General features: G+C 37.9%; 1 protein-coding gene across 9 annotated transcripts in view; it reads left to right on the forward strand.

The window, feature by feature from the left end:
- The window catches only part of LOC135104951 (uncharacterized), a 153,319-nt gene that overhangs the window by 57,984 nt on the left and 71,642 nt on the right, over positions 1–23,693 (forward strand). For 7 of the 9 annotated variants that reach the window (XM_064012771.1, XM_064012772.1, XM_064012773.1 and 4 more), the window contains 4 exons: positions 7,237–7,425; positions 7,851–7,944; positions 12,808–12,936; positions 13,618–13,792. In XM_064012771.1, coding sequence (XP_063868841.1) covers positions 7,237–7,425; positions 7,851–7,944; positions 12,808–12,936; positions 13,618–13,792 — 587 coding nt within the window. The remainder of the gene's footprint in view (positions 1–7,236; positions 7,426–7,850; positions 7,945–12,807; positions 12,937–13,617; positions 13,793–23,693) is intronic. The other 2 variants (XM_064012776.1, XM_064012775.1) reach the window with 2 other exon arrangements.

Below are 23,693 nucleotides of genomic sequence, written 5' to 3' on the forward strand. Positions count from 1 at the left end.
AACTCTGGAACTCCCTGCCTTCCTATGACTTGAATTCCTTCAAGAGGGTGGTTTCAAGACACTTTTTCATCAATTTTCGACCACTGATTTGACCCTTTTATGGGACTGGCATTTTAGTGGGCATATTTTTATATTGGATTTTTGTTGCGCTTGGCCAGTGTCCTTCCTACAAAAAAAAGAAAAATATATATATATATATATATATATATATATATATATATATATATATATATATATATATATATATATATATATATATATATATATATATTTATTTATTTATTTATTTATTTATTTATTTATTTATTTATATATATATATATATATATATATATATATATATATATATATATATATATATATATATATATATATATATATATATATATATATATATATATATATATATATATATATATATATATATATATATATATATATATATATATATATATATATATATATATATATATATATATATATATATATATATATATATATATATTTATTTATTTATTTATTTATTTATTTATTTATATATATATATATATATATATATATATATATATATATATATATATATATATATATATATATATATATATATATATATATATATATATATATATATATATATATATATTTATTTATTTATTTATTTATTTATACATATATATATATATATATATATATATATATATATATATATATATATATATATATATATATATATATATATATATATATATATATATGTATATTGTTACGACCACAGTTCCCAGCCCCTTCACAAAGCTGCTGCACTTGAACTAGCTTCCATGACCCACATCTTACGTGTGGACTCAGTACAGGGCTCAGATATGGGTGTACAAGTTCCCTTGTGACTCCTGCACCCTTTTCACAATGATCATAATACCAGGTCATACTAATTCAGGTCGCAATTATGTTTTACCCACTTATAGACAAGGGTGAATACTCTAACAACAATTAACTCCCACCACTATGAAAGGATCGACAACCACATCTAGGGAAAAACAATTATAACAACCACTAACACATTATATGGTCAAGCTGTAAAACCCTGCTGGACAACTGCCCTCAGTAACAAATCCTTCAACTGTCCAACAGCGAGGTATGGCCTCAAACCAAGTAGTGTCGTTTACTGCCTCTTGAATGGCAGGCCTTATCAGGACCTGGCGAGGGAGTAAAGTTCACTACATAGCTAATTACTTAAGTCCTCTGCAACTCAAGCACCCTCCAGGAGCCTAATACAGTAGCATTTAACACTAAACAACCTCACTAACGAGACATGACTACAAAAGAGTACCCATGAACATATATATATATATATATATATATATATATATATATATATATATATATATATATATATATATATATATATATATATATATATATATATATATATATATATGTTATATATTATATATGTTCATGTTCATATATATATATATATATATATATATATATATATATATATATATATATATATATATATATATATATATATATGGGAGCCGCTGTGGTACAGTGGTACCGCGCGCGCTTTGGGGGCCCATCAGGCGCACTGGTTCGAATCCTGACTACGGTCCGAGGGTAGCAAGGGCATCCGCTCGGGGGTAACGGTTGCTAAATCCAAAAGTCCTTCATCAGGAGGCAACGTCTCACACCTAACAGACTAGGGAAAACTAGACAAAAAAAAAATATATATATATATATATATATATATATATATATATATATATATATATATATATATATATATATATATATATATAGCTGATTTTCCTTGGAATGATTACTGCTTCCGTGCCAGAGATCCGTCTTTTTGTGCCTAGCGCATAACAGATGTGATAGTGTCTGGCTGGCATGGAGGCGTACATTCCTCACTCTTTTTCTCGACTTAAACCTTCCAAACCTTGCTTTAACACAGCTGGTTCTCGTGCTATACATGATAGAGAGGTGGCCCACAAAAGGTACTTAAGCCTTCCGTCACCAGAATCTCATGCACTTTATATTTCTGCCCAAAACCATGCCAAGTCTGTTCTCCAACTAGCCAAAAACTCCTTCATTAACAGAAAGTGTCAAAATCTTTTAAGATCTAACTCCTCTCATGACTTTTGGCATCTTGCCAAGAATATCTCTAATAACTTTGCTTCTTCTTCTTCTTTCCCTCTTTTAATTTCAACCAGATGGCACCACTGCTATCACATCTATCCCTAAGGCTGAACTCTTCCTTTAAACCTTTGCTAAAAATTCTACCTTGGACGATTCTGGGCTTGTTCCTCCCTCTCCTCTACCCTATGACTATTCCATACCACCTATTAAAATTCTTTGCAATGATGTTCTCCATGCCCTTGCTGGCCTAAACCCTCGGAAGGCTTATGGACCTGATAAGGGCACTCCTATTGTTCACCGAAACTGTGCCTCCGTCCTTGCACCTTGCCTAGTCAAACTCAGCTCTGTCTGTCAACATCTACCTTTCCTTCTTGCTGGAAGTTTGCCTGCATTCAGCCTTTTCCTAAAAAGGGTGACCGCTCTAATCCCTCAAACTACCGTCCTATTGCTTTAATTTCCTGCCTATCTAAAGTTTTTTAATCTATCCTCAACAGGAAGATTCTTAAACATCTATCACTTCACAACCTTCTATCTGATCGTCAATATGGGTTCCGTCAAGGCCGCTCTACTGGTAATCTGGCTTTCCTTACTGAGTCTTGGTCATCCTCTTCTACAGATTTTGGTGAAACATGCTTTTGCCTTTGATATATCAAAAGCTTTTTATAGAGTCTGGCACAAAACTTTAATTTCCAAACTACCCTCCTACGGCTTCTATCCTTCTCTCTGTAACTTCATCTCAAGTTTCCTTTCTGACCAATCTATTGCTGCTGTGGTAGACGGTCATTTTTCTTCTCCTAAGTCTATTAAAAGTGGTGTTCCTCAGGGTTCTGTCCTGTCACCTTCTAAACCAAACTTCTTGTCCTATCCACGCCTTCGCTGATGATGCCACCCTACACTTTTCCACGTCTTTTTCATAGACGTCCAACACTTAAGTAGGTAAGCATTTCACACAGGGAAGCCACAAAACGCCTGACTTCTGATCTTTCTAAAATTTCTGATTTGGGCAGAGTAACCTTGGTATTGTTCAGTGCCTCAAAAACTGAATTCTTCCATCTATCAACTCGACACATCCTTCTATACAACTATCCCCTCTTCTTCAATGACACTCAACTGTCCCCCTCTTCTACACTTAACATCTTTGGTCTGTCCTTTACTTATAATCTGATCTAGAAACTTCACATTTCATCTCTAGTTAAAACAGCTTTTATGAAGTTAGGCGTTCTGAGACGTCTCCGCCAGTTTTTTCCCAACCGCCCCTCCCCCAGCTGCCAACTCTGTACAAGGGCCTTATCCGTCCATGTATGGAGTATGCTTCACATGTCTGGGGGGTTCCACTCATACTGCTCTTCTAGACAGGGTGAAATCAAAAGCTTTTCGTCTCATCAACTCCTATCCTCTAACTGACTGTCTTCAGCCTCTCTCTCATCGCCGTAATGTTGCATCTCTAGCTGTCTTCTACCGCTATTTTCATGCTAACTGCTCTTCTGATCTTGCTAACTGCATGCCTCCCCTTCTCCCGCGGCCTCGCTGCACATGAATTTCTTCTTTCTCTCACCCCTATTCTGTCCACCTCTCTAATGCAAGAATTAACCAGTATTCTCAATCATTCATCCCTTTCTCTGGTAAACTCTGAAGCTCCCTGCCTGCTTCTGTATTTCCACCTTCCTATGACTTGAATTCCTTCAAGAGGTAGGTTTCAAGACATTTATCCTTCATTTTTTTTTTTTCTTTTTATCCTCTTACGTGACTGACATCTCAGTGGGCTTTTTTTTTATTATTGAATTGTTATTGCCCTTGGCCAGTATTCCTCATATATATATATATATATATATATATATATATATATATATATATATATATATATATATATATATATATATATATATATATATATATATATATATATATATATATATATATATATATATATATATATATATATATATATATATGGTCTTTGTCTGATAAAATAATGCATAGAGGCCACAAAGAAGGCAAATTTAGTATTAGGATTAATTTCTAGGTTTGTTAAAAGTGGAAGTCCCGTAGAAATATTGAAGATTAATTTGGCACTGGTCAAACCTTATCTAGAGTATGCTGTGCAGTTCTGGTGCCCATACTACAGGAAGGATATAGATCTATTAGAATCAGTACAAAAGAGAATTATTAAAAGGATACAAGGGATGAGGCATATTCCTTACGAAAGCAGAGTGAAGCTTTTAAATTCATATTCCTTAAAGAAGCGTATGTTAAACGTAGACCTCAGGGAAGTCCTTGAAGTGGCATAAGGTATATAACAAAGGTGATATAAGCAAAATTTCCAGGATCAGTAATGAAGATAGATTAAGAAATAATGAGTTCAAGCTTGCAAAGGTTATATTTTAAAAAGAGATAGGAAAAATATGGTTCTGAAATGAAATGGCAGATGAATGGAAAGGACTCTGTAATCTGGTTGTTGGTGATGAGTCATTAGAAAATTAGTCAAATTTATGGATCGGATTGATAAGTGGAAAAAGGTAGGTGTATTTCATACAGGGACTGCCACGTGCATACCTGATGGCTTTTTGCAGCTTACCCTATTTTCTTTTTGTTCTTTATGTATTCAACTTGTATTTCCTCCCTTATTTATGGACCAATTTCTTTAATTCAAAAAGTATTTTAGTCAGGTAGGAATTTTTTCTCTCTCATACTTTCATAAGCTGCAATAGCTCAGAGTTTAGTATAATAGAAATAGCAACGGAGGAGATAATTTTTATATGGCAAAATCCGCTATTTTGAGATATCAAATTCACGGGATATATATTTCAGGATATATGGAAAAAGTAGACAGTGTTTCTTTTGATTACTCCGATTAGTTTTCTACACAGGCCTAGATGCCACGCTTAATTAGCGATTTTGGGGGGATGGAACAAGATTATTATTATATTTCGCCATATTTCCAAGTAGAAACCGGTGTTCCACTGTTTTAAATTTCCCCTTAATATAGATCAATTAGATTGAGAGATGGGAGAGGCATGTAGTTAGCAAGGTCATAAGAGCAATGGGGAGTTTTCGGAACTAATCCAACAGATGTCACTACAGTATGTCACCTAGTGATATGAGCTAAAAGATTGTTATTGTAAATCTTATATGTATATAGATGCATAGAAGAATGGTCATTATGATGCTTTCGAAATTTTACATCGACTTTTAAATATCATGTATGGATAATTTTGAGAGAAGTTAGTCAAAACAAATATTTTTTTTTTTTTTGTGATTTAGTAATACTGTTATCAATATTTTAAATATAACATATTACAAGTCTAAAATCTATTGATTTGGACAGTGAAAAAAAAAGATAAGAAATAAGACTGTACTATTTAGTATGACAACATATTCAGTAACATCATGATACATAAATATAATTATTTTCGTTGAGATTTTAGCATCTCTTTCACGAAGCGAGCGACATGGGAAAGTAATCGAACACCAAAACAAGTATCTCTCAGGACTGCTCTAGCGTAACGGGAGAAAAATACAGAAAACCACAGATTCATGGAGTAGTGGCATGGACACTGCAGCAGGAATTAGCTGGATGTCCGACTACTGTTTGTTAATTTCAACTAAGACGGGCCAGTCAGATGTTTCTTTTGGATAGATATACAGCATTACTCTCCCCAGGGCACACGAGTTGCCTATTTTCAATTAAAATTGTTGCTTCCATATACTAGGAAGTTGATCTATGTAATCTGAAGGCTTAAGTGGCATAGACATGTTGTCTTCCTTTTTACTGTTGTCTGCATTAATACACTTCCAATCAATGATGTACATTTTTTAGAAACCTCGAGATGACCAAATAAATCTAAATGTCATATGTCATATTTACTAGAAAATCAACTTAAATACTTTTGTTCATGAATACAGTTCGATTTTATCTGTGTTACTACTTGTTTTTGTAGAAAAGTTTATTATATAAGCTCATTGAATCTTTATGCATACAGAATGACACTGTAGACATATTTGATATTGCTCATATGTGTGAAAAATGGACATATCTGGTGCTGCTGTCTGGTAACAATCACTAGTTTACCTAACTCCCCATTGGCATGAAAACAGCGGTAGAAGATAGCAAGAGATGCAACCTTGCGGGGAAAAGAGAAGTTGAAGACAGTCACTTAGATGAAAGGAGTTAGTGAGTGGAACTCACATCTTCGTATATGAAGATTGCTCCATACGTATATAGGCAGAGCGATGAAAAAAAAAAAAAATGGCAGAGACTGCTCGGAACGCCTAACTACATGGAACCTGACAGATAAGATGTTTCCAGTTAAGATTATTAATACAGGACAAAAAAAGCATGTCATGTTTAGAAGAGAAGGACAGATGAGGGTCACTGAAGAAGAAAATTTAGTTATCTGAAAGGTTGTGTCGAGTGCATAGGTGGAAAAATTGGGTTATGAGGCATTGAACAACGCAGAATTTGCTCTGCTCCAATCAGAAATTCTAGAAAAATCAGAAGTCAGGCGTTTTGTGCCTTCCTTGTGTGAATTGTTTAGTTCTTGAAGGAATGGACGTTTAGGAGGGAAAAAAAAATAAAAAAGACGTGACATGGAAAAGTGCAGTGTAATATCATCAGTGTAGGAGTGGATAGTCATACAGACAGACTGACAAACGGAGACGGATCAAGAGCTTAGTCTTGCATGTGACTCGCTGGGATTCACGCTGCACTCTCTGGTGAATGAATGTAGCCAAATATTAACAAAAATAACATCAGTAAAGGCATTAAGGTCAAACACTTTGGCAAACATACTCTATACTCAATTTGAAACGCAGTTTGACTCAACTGAGGACAAAATTAAATATTTTTTTTTGCATTCTCAGATGTTTTTGTGTCTTATCATGATTACTTATTTATGTCCACTTATATTGGGTTTTCAAATTTTCTAGTTATTGTTTACCAAGGATTCAGCACCATTAAAGGGGAAGGGGGAACTTCCCGAGGACACATCTAATCATATTTTGAAAATAGGCTCAATGATGGCTCAAGATGTTTAAGGATACGAGTCCACCAGAGAAGCACTGAGGTAAATGGAGGTCTCAGCGTAAGTTAACATACAGGTGGACTCGACGGTGAAGTGGGTGAAGAAGAGAATGGGCACCCCGGACCATCCCGTGCTGACAGAGTTTGCGGGACGCGGGGTGCTCTCCTCCCTCCTCAACATCGAACACAAGCTTGGCAACCTCTCGCGTCACATCCCTGACCAAGGAACCAATGAAAGAAGGTTTCCGACCTACCACAGAGCGAGGGTTAGTGGATAATTAGAGGTCCGAAAAAATTAATAGAATAAACAAAAAAATAATAAATTAATTAAATTAAATATAATAATAATAATAATAATAATAATAATAATAATAATAATAATAATAATAATAATAATAATAATGTTAAAAATTATAGATAAACAAATAAGTAAATAAATAAAAACAAAAGTAATGGGTTAGAAATTCTGTATAGAATATTAAATTAATAAAATTTTCCACTTAATTGGCAATCCCCAAAAAGTTAGTAGAAAATGGATTCCAGTCAGATTAATTAATACAGTGTGTGTGTGTGTGTGTGTGTGTGTGTGTGTGTGTGTGTGTGTGTGTGTGTGTTTGTGTGTGTGTGTGTGTGTGTGTGTGTTCTTAATCCCGGCCTCCATATCCTGGCCTGAAGAGACTTTCCCCACCAGATGCTTGGATCGAGAGGGCGCCCCAGCAGACCTGAGGTGGAGCCTGAGCCCGGCCCGCCCTTCCCCCCGCAAGACCAAACCTTCACCAGCGACCGTCAGTATCTTCCTAAGTACATTCTTGTCTCTGTTCCTGCCATTGTCCTACTAAGTCCATTACTACTCCTTTCGTCGTCCACGCTGGCTTCAGCGCACTATAGTGGAACCAATCTAACTTGGCGCCGTTGCCACCTCAATCCTGAAGTGACTTGGCCTGACCATGGCCAGCTGGGCGCAGCCTGGGGGATTCACGTGTCAAGGATACTGGGATGGCAGCACCGTACGACCTGTACCCGTTGCCAAGTGAAAATATACAGCGTCGTTGTTTCATCATCAAATCAAAAGCCATTAAAAAAAAAAAAAAACATGTACTTGTATATAACAACTTATAATTTTGGAATAATTAAGGCAAAGGATAACAATATGAGGAAGAGAGAGAAGTATTCATATACCTGTCGACTGTGAACGTGACAACAATGAGGGACCGAAACAGCCAACACCCCAAGTACCAAATTAGTCTGGTTCCACTATAGCTGTCTGTGCTATCGCCATCACCACGACCATTACTGTTATGACTGCGCATACTGCTACTACTACTACTACTACTACTACTACTACTACTACTATCATGGTCTGGCAAATCTAAACTGGAGCTTGTGACATCTAATCGTCCAGGTGCGCTGCAGCCGCCTCTGCCGAACTACTCTCAGCACGCTGTTCTTTTTCTCCCTCTGGAAATCATGCCAAAATACTCTGTACTTTTGAACATATTTGAACATAAAGATATCCGTTTTTTTTTTTTTTTTTTTTTTTATGAAAATCCATTCTTGGTGTTATACCAAGTTCTTGTAAAGAACTTGGTATAAGACCTGACACCCCGTTTGTGCGGTATTGCCACAGACAGCTAGGTCAGGTGTGGTGCAGTTGTCATCCCAATGGTCCACTCACACCTGCACCACACGAGGTCAGGTTATCGCGTCTGCAGCACTCAGATCTACCACAATGGAAGCGTCTCCTAACCATCTCACACATATACACAGTCGAACAAAGTATATTATAATAAAGTAAACCAATATTTTCAGAGAGAAGAAAAATTAATGAGTTCTTACTGATATTTCAAAGGTCAGATCTCGAACAGCAGCAACAGCACATGTGCTGGTGTGGAGACACACACCCACATCCTTGCCAACCACATTTCATGGCGCGCCTTTCCCTTTGAGACTTAACGGTCCCGGCCAACCTTGCCTTTGTCCCCGACCTGACCCAGCCTCTGGCCGCCCACCTATCACCACATGGGAGTGAGATCAACCCTCACTCTTTGTCTCTGTGTGCTCCAGCCTGCTCGGTGGTTGGGTGGGCTCCCAGGACCTCACAAGCCCTTTACCTTTCTGGCTGTGTAACCTTCCACGACCTCACGAGCCCCAGCCCTGACCTGAGCCAGTAGGCCCAGCAACCACCTAGCATCAGTAGTCCTTGCCCACCCAGCCTTGCTGGCGGACATGCAGAGTCCTTGTCTGCCCAGCCTCGGTGCAGACATGCGACACGCAGGCAGCTTCACTTATTATTATATAGTTTTATTATATTAATATACGGCAGCAGTTCTTTACAACCGTGTTTCTTTGGGTACCACCTCTACATAGTACTAGTAGAAGCAGAAATTCCTAATACATGAAAACGGTGGTAGCGGTGGGATGGAGTTTTTTTGGCTACTCAACTCCTGCCCACATGCCCTGCTCGTCGCCAGCTACTCCAGCTACCTTCATCGCCTTTAGGTTACCTGCTAAGGTGACCAACACATTTCTGCTAAGCCATCACCGACACAAACTGTTATGCTATTACACGTCTACAGTGCTTTCTTCAGTTGCTTTAAGGGCTTCTTTCAAGCTTTTTATGCCAAGCCTGCTCTCCCAGCCTATTCCCACACGACTTCAAGCCGTCACCGACGCCGTCCCTGTTTCAAGTCTGGCCTTTTTAAGTTGCCACCGACACAACTCGTCTTTCCAAGACTTTGGATTTCATGCCACCAGTCTTCGCATCTGCAAGTTTTGGTGTTTCCTGTCCTTGTGGTCTTTCCTGCTTGTGGCTTCCAGTGCATATTCTGCCAAGATACACTACACTTGAAGATCTTATCGCCATCATGTGCGTTATTTCTGCAGCATTATGGTTTTTGCAATTTATTTGGGATAAAAATGTCTTGTTCTCTTGTTTTAGGCCTCTAGTGTTGTCCTAGTGTTTTTGTTGGCCTGTGATTCGCTGTGCTGATGTCACAGCTAGTGTGAGTTTTCTGATTGGGTACTGTGCTCTTTTTTTGTCACCGCTATGTGAGTTTTGTAATTCACCAGTGCACACTCACTTTGCTGACACCATTGTTTGTGAGCCTTGCGATTGACTATAGTCTATACATCACGTGTTTTACACAGCTAAACGCGTCTTAATTATGCGAATTATGTGCTTCAATGACCTTGCATCACCCATATGTTTTGTAGGCATGAAGGCATGCCTAGAAGGATGGTGCTAGTGTCGGGACACACCCCTACACCCTTACCGCCCACATTCCATGGCATGCATTTTCCCTTGGAACTTGACAGCCCCAGCCAACCTCATCTTTTTCCCCGACCTGACCCAGCCTCTGCCCACCCGTCTACCACCACGCGGGAGTGAGGTCAACCCTCACCTGTCTGCGGTGCTCCGGCCTGCTTGGCCTGCTCGACGGCCAGGTGGCCTCCCAGGACCTCACGAGACCTTTACCTTTCTGGCTGCGTGACCTCCCAGGATTTCACGAGCTCCAGCCCTGACCTGAGCCGGTAGGTCCAGCATCCACCCAGCATCAGTAGTCCTTGTCCACCCAGCCTTGCTGGCGGACATGCAGAGTCCTTGTCCGCTTGGTCCCGGTGGCGGACATGCGACACGCGGGCAGCTTCACTTATTGTACAGTTTTATTATATTAAAATACGACAGCAGTTCTTTACAATCGTGTTTCCTTGGCCACCACATCTACATAATACTAGTAGAAGCAGAAATTCCTAGTACACATAAGTGAACAGGGAACAAACAGTGGCTAGAATATGCAAGCAAGCATAATGAGGGAAATGATGAGTTGACCAAATTATCATCTTCCAAGAAACAGTGGGGGACAGTGGGACAGAGGACAGTTTGACAGATGGACCGGGAGGATTATACGTCACACGCACCAGTTTAGATTTGCCAGACCATACTGTTGCTACTGCTACTACTGTTGTTGCTGCTACTACTACTACTACTATTACTACTACTACTACTGTACTACTACTAACAATAATATTTCTACTACTACAACCATTACTAGTAATAATTATAATAATAATAATAATAATAATAATAATAATAATGATAATAATAATAATAATAATAATAATAATAATAATAATAATGTTATCAAAACCAGTCAAAACTGTTATCACAAAAGCAACAACTACCACTAGTGCCACCGCCATCACTTCTCACCACCAGTTCACTACACCCATCATTACTGAGTCTTCTGCCATCACCAACACTTCATTCCTCAGAACTACTCATTTTTGCCATTATTAATACATCCATTTTTTTTTTTATCACCACCATACTCTGCGTCACCAACACCATTTTGCCACCTAAGAATACAATACTGTACCAATGTTCTCACAGGATGATAGGTCTACGTTCTCCCGTCTTGTCTAAAACGTGAGGTGAAATTACGTTATTCATAACAAAACCTTTACTTAATTATTGTAAAATACATTACGTTTTATATTTTGGTAATCCAGTAAGTGGCAGAAATCTTAAATTTCTAGATATTCTTCATACGGTCTCTATTCGGTTATCTGTACGTTTATCTCAAGCCCGTTCCATTGTGGCAGTGGTAAATTGTTCCTAAATCTATCAACAGAAGTGTTCCGTTGGACTTGTATTACCCACACTCTATTGTTCACAAATTATTTTCACAGCCTAACGTCTTCCCTTATACACTCCCATGCTAGTCACTTTACTCTTTATCTCTCAATGTTATTTGCTAGACATCCAAATGAACAGCAATTAAACATTTCGTGCAAAGAAGCGTGGGAATGGGGCAAGGCAAGTCTCATGAGCATCAATCTCTCATGTACCGTCACAGTGTTCTTTTGCTATCTTCCGCAATTTTCATGGTAACCGTTCTTCTAAACTTCCTAACTGCATGCCTCCCCTGTTATAAATACCTGTTATAAATCTTATGGCTATTATTTGTACCTTTTTATTTTTTTTTTCAACTGCAGTTTCAATACTACTGCTATATTGAACCTTTGGTATTATGAATTATACGCACATATCTTTTAATTATCATTTCCTCATTTATGTAATGGAAAGTGCTGCTCTCATTTTTTTTCTATAACATACCATACATGTTACGTTATCTGTAAACCTAGTTAAGAGTTTACGCTCTTTCTGAATATTATTATTGATTCTTTACATGTCATTTTTCTGCACGGAATTGTATGTCATTTACGGCTCCATTCATGCAATTCTGTCAGATCCTTTTGTAGTTTTCATTATTATTCTTCCTTGTACTTTGGCATGAACGAGAAACAACATATTCATACCGATCTCTGATTCAATATATATATATATATATATATATATATATATATATATATATATATATATATATATATATATATATATATATATATATATATATATATATATATATATATATATATATATATATATATATATATATATATATATATATAAATATATAGATAGATAGATAGATATAGATATAGATATAGATATATATACTTTAACCTTGAGAGAGAGAGAGAGAGAGAGAGAGAGAGAGAGAGAGAGAGAGAGAGAGAGAGAGAGAGAGAGAGAGAGAGAGAGAGCCTGTGTGTGTGTGTGTGTTGCATCTCTTCGCGTGTTGCAGAGCAGGGTAATGGCAGAATGTGTGTGCTACACCCAAGTGACTCCCGCCGCCTACAGGATGTTAGCGCTAAAATGGATCTCGTTTTTGATCGCCTGACAGATCCTGACTACGAATATGACTCCTTCATCAGTGAGTGAATAGCTTCATCCCACGATCCTCACTTTCATAGACTCACCTCCGACTTATATTTTTCTGAACGTCCTAACTTCTTATTTCAGCCCATCGAACAACTCTCCTACTCTCTCCCTCCAAAGTTCCTTGATTCACCCATTAAAATGTTTGCTCTTCAAGACATTTCTTTTAAATTCCAAGACCTCTATATCATTCTATGTTTATGCGATTTCTTCATCCTTTCAAGCAAGTCTTCAGCAGCCCGACATATATCTAACGTTACTCTTGTCCTCCCAGTGCTATGAATCATCAGTTCTTTTTCCCTTCATATTTCTCTTCTTTACCTATCTCTAGGGAACCTTCCTTCATCTTCCTCATATTATTTTCTTCTTTTTTATCTACTCACTCATGTCTCAAGACTACCTTCTTTATTCTCTTCTGATTTTAACCTTTCCTTTCCTTCACCGTCCTCATTGACATCAATGGGCTTGCATCCTGTTCTCTCTCCCATAACTACTTAGTTGCACACCATTCCTTTCAGTGTTCATACACCATTGCTTCTCTCTAACCACCTCTATGCAGTCTCAGTCCATCTCTATTGCATTAAGTTACCACAAACTTTCAGTCTCCCAACACTGTCTCCCTCCTACCATTTATCCTACTTCCCATCTTTCACACTGCCTTCACGCCTATACCCAGGTCAAGTGCAACAGAGAGCTGCCCCGTTCAGCGCCGCTCCCCAACATCAAGAAGAGGACGAGGACACTACTCCCGAGCGCCTCTTCGCCAAATTCTGGAAAAGTCTGTTTTCACCTTTCAAGAACCTGAAGAGGAGACTTCATGGATTTGAAGCTCAACTAAATTTAGTGCACAGGTCAGCCTTGGAGTCATATCATGCCATTCCTTCAAAATTCATTGAGTCACCCATTAACAAACAAAACTCTAAAGTAGTAAATAATTATTCTCCTCTATAAATAACTTACATTTCATGCCACCTCCCTATCCACCAGCCGCCAAACTTGCATTAAGTGGGCATTTTTTTTTTTTTTTTACAATTTTTTGCTGCCCTTGGTCAGTGACCTCACACAAAAAGAAAAAAAGTTATATTCATGCATTTATACATATACATGGACATATGTCCTTTCTTAGATGTCCAACCCTTCATAGTTGATCTTTCTAAGATTTCTGATTAGGGCAGAGCAAATACTATGCTGGTCACTGCCTAACAAAAAATCCAATTCCTTCATCTGTCTACTCGACACAACCTTCCAGATAACTATCCCTCCTATCCATTCCTACGCCGATGATACCACCCTACACTTTTTTTCACATCATTTCGTAGATGGCCAACCTTTCAAGAAATAAATAGTTCATGCAGGGAAGCCACAGAATGCCTGCCTTCTGATCTCTCTAAAATTTCTGATTGGGCAGAGCGAATTTAATAATGTTCAGTGCCTCAAAAAATCAATTCCTCCATCTATCAACTCGACACAACCTTCCAAATAACTATCCCCTCTTCTTCAACGACACTCAACTGTCCCCTTCTTCTACATTGAACATTCTCAGTCTGTACTTTACTTATAATATAAACTGGAAACTTCACATCCAGAAAGGTAGCTAGCTCAGGGAAGGCGAGAAATAGTTTAAGTGTTTACTACACAAACTGTAGAAGTATTTTGAATAAAATAGACTTACTTAGAGGAATAGCGTGTGTAGAGAAATTTGATATTGTTTTAACTGAAACTTGGTTAGATATGTCAGGAAAAGTATTTAATCCAGAGGTTAAGATAGATGGTTATACATTGTTCTATAAAGATAGGAAAAACAGGAGAGGAGGAAGCGTCGCATTATACGTTAGGGATACATTACAGTGTTGTATTAACAGTAGAATTAAAACAGATAACAAAGCAGAGTCGATATGGGTAGATATTAAGGAAGGATCGCAATAAGTAGTACTGGGAGTAGTACACCTCACCGTGGCAGGAAATAAATAGAGCAGGCAGGTATGTGTGGTAGGAGATTTTAATTTTAGGAATATTGACTGGGGTCTGATGGTGGATAACAAGGAAGCAGAGGAATTTCTTAAGGTAATTCAGGATAATTTTTTTTAAACAGGTAGTCGTAGAACTCACAAGGGGGAATAATATTCTAGATTTAATTCTTACTAACAGGGTGGAGGCAGTCACGCAGGTAGAGGTTGGAGGACAGCTAGGTAAGTGACCATAGGGAAATTAGGTACAATTTAAAATGGGAAGAAACTTTTAGAAGCAAAAACACTAGTAAAATACTTGATTTTAGGAGAGCAGATTTTGAGGAATTAGAAAAGGTACCTCCAAGGAGTTGACTGGCAACGGATGCAGGGTGAGGTCAGGTCCGGGACGGAGTTGAGTGAGATAAGGCAAGATGAGAGAGGTTAGGTTAGGTTAGGTGTGAGGGTGTAGGACAGGAAGAGGGAAGATGTGTCCGGAAGGGGCGGAGGAGAGAGGGAGGAGGAGATAGGTGTGAGTATGTTGGAAAGTCAGGTCATGCTGAAATGAGAGAGGTGAGGTCGAGGCGAGTAGATGAGGGAGTGGAGAGGATGGTAGGGGCCGAGATGAGGAGATTAAGTGAAATAAATGTAGATGAGTTGTATAAATATTTCGTAAAGTTCATACAGGTCAGTTAGCAAATATCCCGTATAGGGCAATAAGATCACTGAAAAATTACCCTAAATGGATGACTGCTTGGTTAAAACATTATATAGGGCACAAGAGAATAAATATAAGAAATTAAGGGCAGGTGAAGAAGTTTTAAGGTCACAATATAATGAATTAGTTAGAACAGTCAGGAAGTTAACGAGGAAAGCTAAGGGCAATTATGAATTAAAGGTAGTCAATTATGAATTAAAGGTAGCCAGCCAGGCAAAGACAGACCCCAAGGGATTTTATCAGGTATACAGGACGAAGAATAAGGATACTATAGGTCCATTAAAGGCAACAGGTGGGGAACTGGTTATTTCTGGGGAGGAGATAGCAAAATTCTGAATTAGTATTTTTTAACTGTCTTCACCCAGGAAAACATGCAGGATATGCCAGATAGTGAACAGATGTTTAGAGCAGATGAGAAAGAGAAGCTGACAGATATTTCCATAACTAGGGAGATAGTGGAACAGGAGATAGATAGGCTAGAAAAAGTTCAAGACACCAGGACCAGATGGAATATATCCCAGAGTACTTAAGGAATGCAGAGGTTATTAGTGAGCCGTTAGTTTCTGTCTTTAGGAAATCACTTGAGTCAGGTGAGGTACCAGTAATGTGGAGGCAGGCTAATGTAGTACCCATCTTTAATTAAGAAAGGAGATAAAACTTTATCGTCTAACTATAGACCTGTCAGCTTAACTTCAGTTGTAGGTAAAATATTGGAGTCAATAATAACGAGAAACATTAGGGAACATTTAGACAAACATAACTTGATCAGTCTGGCTTCACGAAGGGGAAGTCTTGCCTGACAAACTTGTTAAGTTTTTACAGTAGTGTACGAGGCAGTAGATAATGGTGATAGTTATGATATTTTATATTTGGACTTTAGTAAGGCACTTGACAAGGTACCCCATCAAAGACTCTTGAGAAAGGTTAGGGCATACGGGATAGATGGGAAGGTGTTAGGCTGGATAGGGTCATGGCTTAGCGACAGGTGACAAAGAGTTGTAATAAACTGCTCGAAATCCAAGTGGGGTCATGTAATTAGTGGTGTGTCACAGGGATCAGTATTAGGGCCATTGTTATTTCTAATATATATATCAATGATTTGGATAGTGGAATTAGTAGTGATGTTAGTAAATTTGCGGATGACACAAAGATAGATAGAAATAGATAGGTCAGAATCGGATGCCATCGCCTTGCAGGCAGATTTAGATAGGATGAATGAATGGATGGACAGATGGCAAATGCAATTTAATATGAACAAATGCAAATTACTTAGCGTAGGTAGAGGAAACCCACACAGTAGGTACACATTAAACAAAGAAATTCTGGTAGGTACAGGGTACGAGAAAGATTTAGGAGTCATAGAATCTATTAATCTATTAGAATCAGTACAGAGGAGAATGATTAAAAGGATACAAGGGATGAGGAGTATTCCTTACGAGGCGAGATTGAAGCTGTTAAATTTACATTCTTTAGAGAGACGTAGGTTAAAAGGAGACCTGATAGAAGACTTTAAGTGGTATAAGGGTTATAACAAGGGGGATGTAAGCAAAATTCTTAGGATCAGCAACCAGGGTAGAACAAGAAATAACGGGTTCAAGCTTGAAAAATTTAGGTTTAGGAAGGAGATAGAAAGAAATTGGTTCTCAAATAGTGATAGATGAGTGGAACGGACACAGTAATCATGTTGTTAGTGCTAGGATATTAGAGAGCTTTAAGAGAAGATTAGACAGGTTTATGGATGGGGGTAATAGATGGAAATAGGTAGGTATATTTCATACAGGGACTGCCACGTGTAAGCCTGGTCGCTTCTTGCAGCTTCCTTTATTTCTTATGTTCTTATGTTCTTATCTCATCTCTTGCTAAAACAGCTTCTATGAAGTTAGGTGTTCTGAGTCATCTCCACCAGTTTTTCTCATCTCCCCCCCTCTCCCAACCAAGTTGCTAACTCTGTACAGAGGCCTTATTCATCTATGTATGGAATACCTATGCTTCACATATAGGGGGTTCCACTCATACCATGCTTTTAGACAAGATGGAATCAAAAGCTTTTTGTCTTATCAACTACTTTCCTCTAACTGACTGTTTTCAGCCCCTTTCTCATCACCACAGTGTTACATTTCTTGCTATCTTCTACTGTTTCATGCTAACTCCTCTTCTGATCTTGCAAACTGCATGCCTCCCCTCCTCCCATGGCCTCTCATCCCTATTCTGTCCACTTCGATAATGCAAGAGTTAACCAGTATTCTCAATCATTCATCCTCTCTTCTGGTAAACTCTGGAACTCCCTGCCTGCTTCTGTATTTCTTCCTTCCTATGAGTTGAACTCCTTCAAAAGGGATGTTTCAATACACTTATCCTGAATTGTTTGATTTTTTTTATTTGGAATTCTCTATGGGACCTAGCATTAAGTATATATATATATATATATATATATATATATATATATATATATATATATATATATATATATATATATATATATATATATATATATATATATATATATATATATATATATATATATATATATATATATTTTTTTTTTTTTTTTTTTTTTTTTTTTTCTTTTTTTTTTTTTTTTTTTTTTTTTTTTTTTTTGCACTTGCCCAGTGGCCTTCTTGCATAAAAAACAAGTGGCACTCAACTGTCTTCTTACTCTACAATGAATATCTTCGGTCTGTCCATTATTAATAACTTAAAACAGGGGATGGGTTTCTTTTTTGATTAGATATTAAAGTTTAGATTTTATTTAACATCAAATTGGATGGTAATTTCGTTAAGTTTAAGTTTACTTTGGTTGTTAAAAACTAAAGGTAGCTGTCACCAACCATGGGCTAATTCCTGTTATATTTATCATTGTGTGTTATGGTAGCGTTGTTCTTATAAAGTAGCCAGGGTTCTATAGAGCACTGGAAAATTCCATGACAAAAAGATTAATTTTATCTGATGTATCTATACAAAAAAAAAAAAAAAATGGCTTCATATTATTTTCTCTCAATATATAATGGTTCAATTAATAGATTTTTGTGTTATCTTGAAGTTATGGGACCCCTATACTAGGAAAAGTGACAATGCTGTGGTTACTTAGCATATATGGGCTAAAACCAGGTTATAAGTTTTTTACTTTAGTTTAGGCGGACACACGAGTTGCCTTTCAGCACACATGCCTGCGACTAAACAGAGTACTTAGCTGGAATTTGGTGTAAAATGTCCACTTAGGATGGTAGTAGGTTGAGAAGGAGCGTTGATGCACACTGACTACTGGCTGGAGTCTCACTGATTCCACTTACCAAGTGAAATGATATTGGTTTGCTCTGGGATGGTGACTCCGCTTGACCCGAATCCTCATTAATTAATTCACTCGTCACAGTGAATTGTTATACTTTAATTGAATTAATTCCCATCACCATTAATTTCCTTGCTGGAACAATACAGTGGCCGTCAAATGTTGTAGCAGTCTTGGCAGAGCGTCATTGATGCAGTGGACGCCAGTTTAAAAACCTTTCAATTGTTTTTTTTTTTTTTCCCACGCCGCTGGAAGATCAGTTACTGTTAAAAAAAAAAAAAAAATCCTGATATGGCAACTAGACCTGTCACTTAACAACACTACAGGGGGGTATGTAAGGCACGTTAATGTCAGGTAGTGCTTTCCTTGCATGTAGAGGAGCATCACTGTTTCACTTGCGTCGTCAATACGGACATGGATACTGTCAAATTGCGCACTTGTTTATAGTTTCATGGCACCGAGGCGAATTACATCCTGAGCGACTATAAACCGTATCTGATCCTTGTATAAGGCTTGGTTTCGTGCAAAAACTATCGTGGATGAGACAGAAGTGGCAGAAAAGGAGAGTGAAACGATGGCTGAAACGGTATCGAGAAGTAGCACCACCCACACATTTATCCAAGAGTGGGAGACCACGGAAATGTAATGCCAAGACTTTGCAACTCATAAGAAAGCAACTGAATGTCGCACTAATAAGCAAGCACAGCATGTGAACTGAAAGAAAACAATCCTGCCTTATTGGGTGATGTGTCAGTCAGGAATGTGCAGTGCTATGTGCTATGTGGTCTTGGATTAGTGTCGTGATCTGCTGCTGTAAAGCCACTCCTTACTCCTCATCATAAAGTGAAGCGACTCACTTTTGCTAAAGAACACAAAGACTGGTCTCTAGAAAGAATTTGACGCATATTGGGGTCAGATGAAAGCGTCTTTACAGAGACAGGAAGTAATTTTGCAAAAGTGGGGCAGCCCAGGAATTCTGACCGCCATGACCCTCGGTACACTGTGAAGAGAGCAAGACACCCAGACTTTCTCATGGTGTGAGGTTGTTTCTTCTATTATGGAGTGGGTAACCTCGTGATTTTAGAAAAAGGTGTTACTGTGAACAGTGAACGGTACTTAGACCTTCTGCACGACAACCTAGAAACCTGCTATGACAAATGTAGGGCAGAAACTTTTATGCACGACGGAGCTCCTTGTTACAGGGCAAAAGTTGTGAAGGAATGGTTGGATATGTGTGCCATCTCTTACCTTGACTGGCCTTTTAACAGTCCTGACTTAAACCCCATTGAAAATCTGTGGTCCATTATGAAAAGGAAGCTACAGGAGGTGGACACTAGTTCATTAGCCAAACTAAAAACTGTGCTTTTAAAACTGTGGGAGGAACTGCCAAGGGAGCTACTTGAAAAACTTGCAAATTCATTCTCAAACCGAGTGCAAAAAGTAATACGCAAGAGAGGGAATGCAATCAAGTACTAGTATAATGGTAAGTTAGATGAGTTTTTTTTTTTTTTTTTTTTTAGTAATTTACGTATATTCTTTTGCATAATGGAAGAACGTGTCACTGAGGACATGAGAAAGTACGACGGCCACTGTAATCCCAACATACTTCCACCACCGAGAAAAAAAAAAAAAAAACATAATATCATATATACATAGGGAAACTTGATATTAGATTTGACTGGTCTTAATTTTGGTTTTTAATAAGTCTGCAGAGCAGACTGCCACTTGTCACAGGGATCATTGGTTACAGACAGGCCCCTGCAATTGGGTGTTATCACTGGGAGGCACTACATCCGCCAGACTCTGTTCAAGTGGATGCAATCTGGCAACAGGGCAAGTGGTTGTAGGTACACTAACCTGACTAACCCCATCCTGTCCCTCATACAGGTCAGTGATTTTACCAAGTTTTCACCTGGACCACAGCCTGTCATCATGAATGAGGACAAGATTTGTGACCATGTTATGACTTCCTTGGCAATTATGCACATACGGGATTCCCTCAGTGACAAAAGATATTCTGCAACCCACCTTTTCCACATAGTTGTTTATATAGTTTATATAGTTTTTTTTTCTTTCCTTTAAATTTTGGGAGAAACCATAGGATGGATCAGATATTTCTTATAATGAAAGTTCATTAGGAAAAGATCTCAGTCTTTTGCCTATTAATTAATAATTGTGAAGGAGTTATGACATTGATTTCATTGATGTCACTATTTACATTAGTTAAGAGTCTATCATTTATAGTGAATTTTAATTTTATGATAGTATGTAGTTCGTCAAATATGACAAAAGCCTTGCCAAGGACTTTTCCTAATCTAGTTTTTATGGTCCCTATTAACCTCTCCCATATAGCACCAAACCAGGGGACTCACTCAACCCGGGATGAATTTCCATTCACAATTTATAGAGGCCAAATAAGTATTTATCTGAGGATCTTGCTTAATTTCCTTGATGTAATTGGCAGCAGTGATGAAGGTTGTTGCATTGTCACTTAATATAAGTTGTAGTAGATCCTGTCTGCTTGTGAACCATCTGAAAGCGTTGACGAAGTTTTAACTTGTTAAATCCAGATCTAAATGTATGGCTCTAGTGATAGTGCAGGTGAACAACACGACTTTCTCCCTTGACATTAAGTACACCGGTAAAGTCCACCCCTGTTATGCTAAAAGGTTCATTGATAATTCTAAACTGTGGGAGTGGCGGTGCATCTGCTGGAGAATATGGCTTGCCTTAATACTTCTGTGGCATGTTTTACATTTTCGAAGTACTCCCTTTACAGTCTGCCTCACTTTAGGGATCCACCACTTCTGCCTCATATAGTTCACGATGAGGTTAGTGCTGTAATGATGGTTCTTTTTGTGACATTTTTGTATTAGTATTTTAGTTATGTGGTGGTGACCAAGTAGTAGGATTGGATGTTTGGTTGACTCAGGCACGTTAGCCAGTTGTATTCTACCACCACATTTTATGATGTCATTTTCTAAGTATAATCCTAGCTGGAGCATTATATTTGTATATGAGGGCAGCTGACTGTGGCCCATAAGACAGCGTCACACAAGACAAATTTCTCCGAGCAAGCTACCCATTTTTTTGCTGCTGGCTGAGCAGCAAATGACGTCACGCAGCTGATTTTCTTCTGTCGGGAAGGAAGGAAAACAGCTGTGGTACTGGACTTAATGGGAGTATTCGAATTCAAATGACCATCGTACTACGAGCTGTAAATGTAAAATGAAAATATATTGTCACACTTTATGAGTAAAATTGTTAACTATAAAACTAAGAAAAACAAAGTTTATGTGCCGGCATGTGCTTGTGATTTGATTGTGTGGTGTGAGAAATTATTTACAGCACTTATTTGACAGCTGCAGCTGGCAAGATAAACAATGTGTCGTTTTGCTGGAGTGAAAGCTTGGCACAAATTAAATGAGCTATAGTGGATGCAAACCATTAATTGGTACTCAGGGTGCTGGCTGTAAAACCTGCTCATGATGTTGCCACCTGAACACCGAGGGTCCAGAGTGACTGACCACGGCTAGCAGGGCACAGCCATAGTCTGTGGAGACAAAGCTGCACAGCCTTTATGAGTTGCCAAGTGGAGCGAAATATTTATTACAGTATCCTTGTTCCATCATCAAATCGAAAGCTATTAAAAAATAAATAAATAAAAAAAAGCATGCAGTCGTATATATTGGAGTAATTAAGACAAAATAGAGCAGCTGAAGAGATGCAGGCTTGGGGTTTGTTGTTGGAATGATGAGGCATCAACACAATGGTCCAGTCCATGTGTGACATCAAACTTGCTGTGTCACTGGTCTCACCACCAAAAACAGGCAGGATACTGAGAGAAATTTGTCTTGTGTGACGTTGTCTACTTTTTATATTCTCCCGAACCAAAGGTGCCTCACCTTAGGTAACAGATATTTTACCCCACATCACGAGTGTCACAGGGGGGTTGGAGTGTTCTTTTATTATTAGATATTTAAGTTCAGTTTTGATTTATTATGAAGCTGGATGGTAATTTTGTTAGGTTTAAGTTTACTTTGTTTTGTAATTAGAATTAAAGGTAGCTGCCACCAGCCATGGGTTAATTTCTATTACATTTATCTTTGTGTGGTATGGTAGTGTGGCATGGTTCTTATAAGGTAACGCGGGTTCTATAAGGCACTGAAAAATCCCATGACAAAAAGATCAATTTTATTTTATGTAAATATCTATATAGGGTATCCCGCGAGTTAAGGTACATACTTCGGAATTTGATAGTTCAAGTAGTTCGGAAGTCAAAAATACTCTATACACATATGCTGTGTTTTACTTTATTTTGTGAGATATTAATGTGTAAGTTGTGCGTTGCGGGAGTCCCTTGCCTGAGCTGGGTGGGCCTTCGCCTCCTTCCTTCTCTCCTCGGCTTGCTACATACTCCAGTGGCGCTGCGCAACACACAGCAACACACGTAATTACATTACCTCAGTCACAAATAGTTATTATTTATGGGAATAAACAAATTTATAACAATATAAGGTTCTCTGGACTTGACGTACCAGTCAACAATAATGATCAGTTAGCCACAAGTCCTGTGGTCGTACGCTTGCCTTATATATATATATATATATATATATATATATATATATATATATATATATATATATATATATATATATATATATATATATATATATATATATATATATATATAGAAGGGACACTGGCCAAGGGCAACAAAAATCCAATAAGAAAAAAAAAGCCCACTGAGATGCTAGTCCCAGAAAAGGGTCCAAAACAGTAGTAAAAAATTGAAGGATAAT

Source organism: Scylla paramamosain, chromosome 11 (genome assembly GCF_035594125.1).
Source record: "Scylla paramamosain isolate STU-SP2022 chromosome 11, ASM3559412v1, whole genome shotgun sequence".
Lineage (NCBI taxonomy): Eukaryota > Metazoa > Arthropoda > Malacostraca > Decapoda > Portunidae > Scylla > Scylla paramamosain.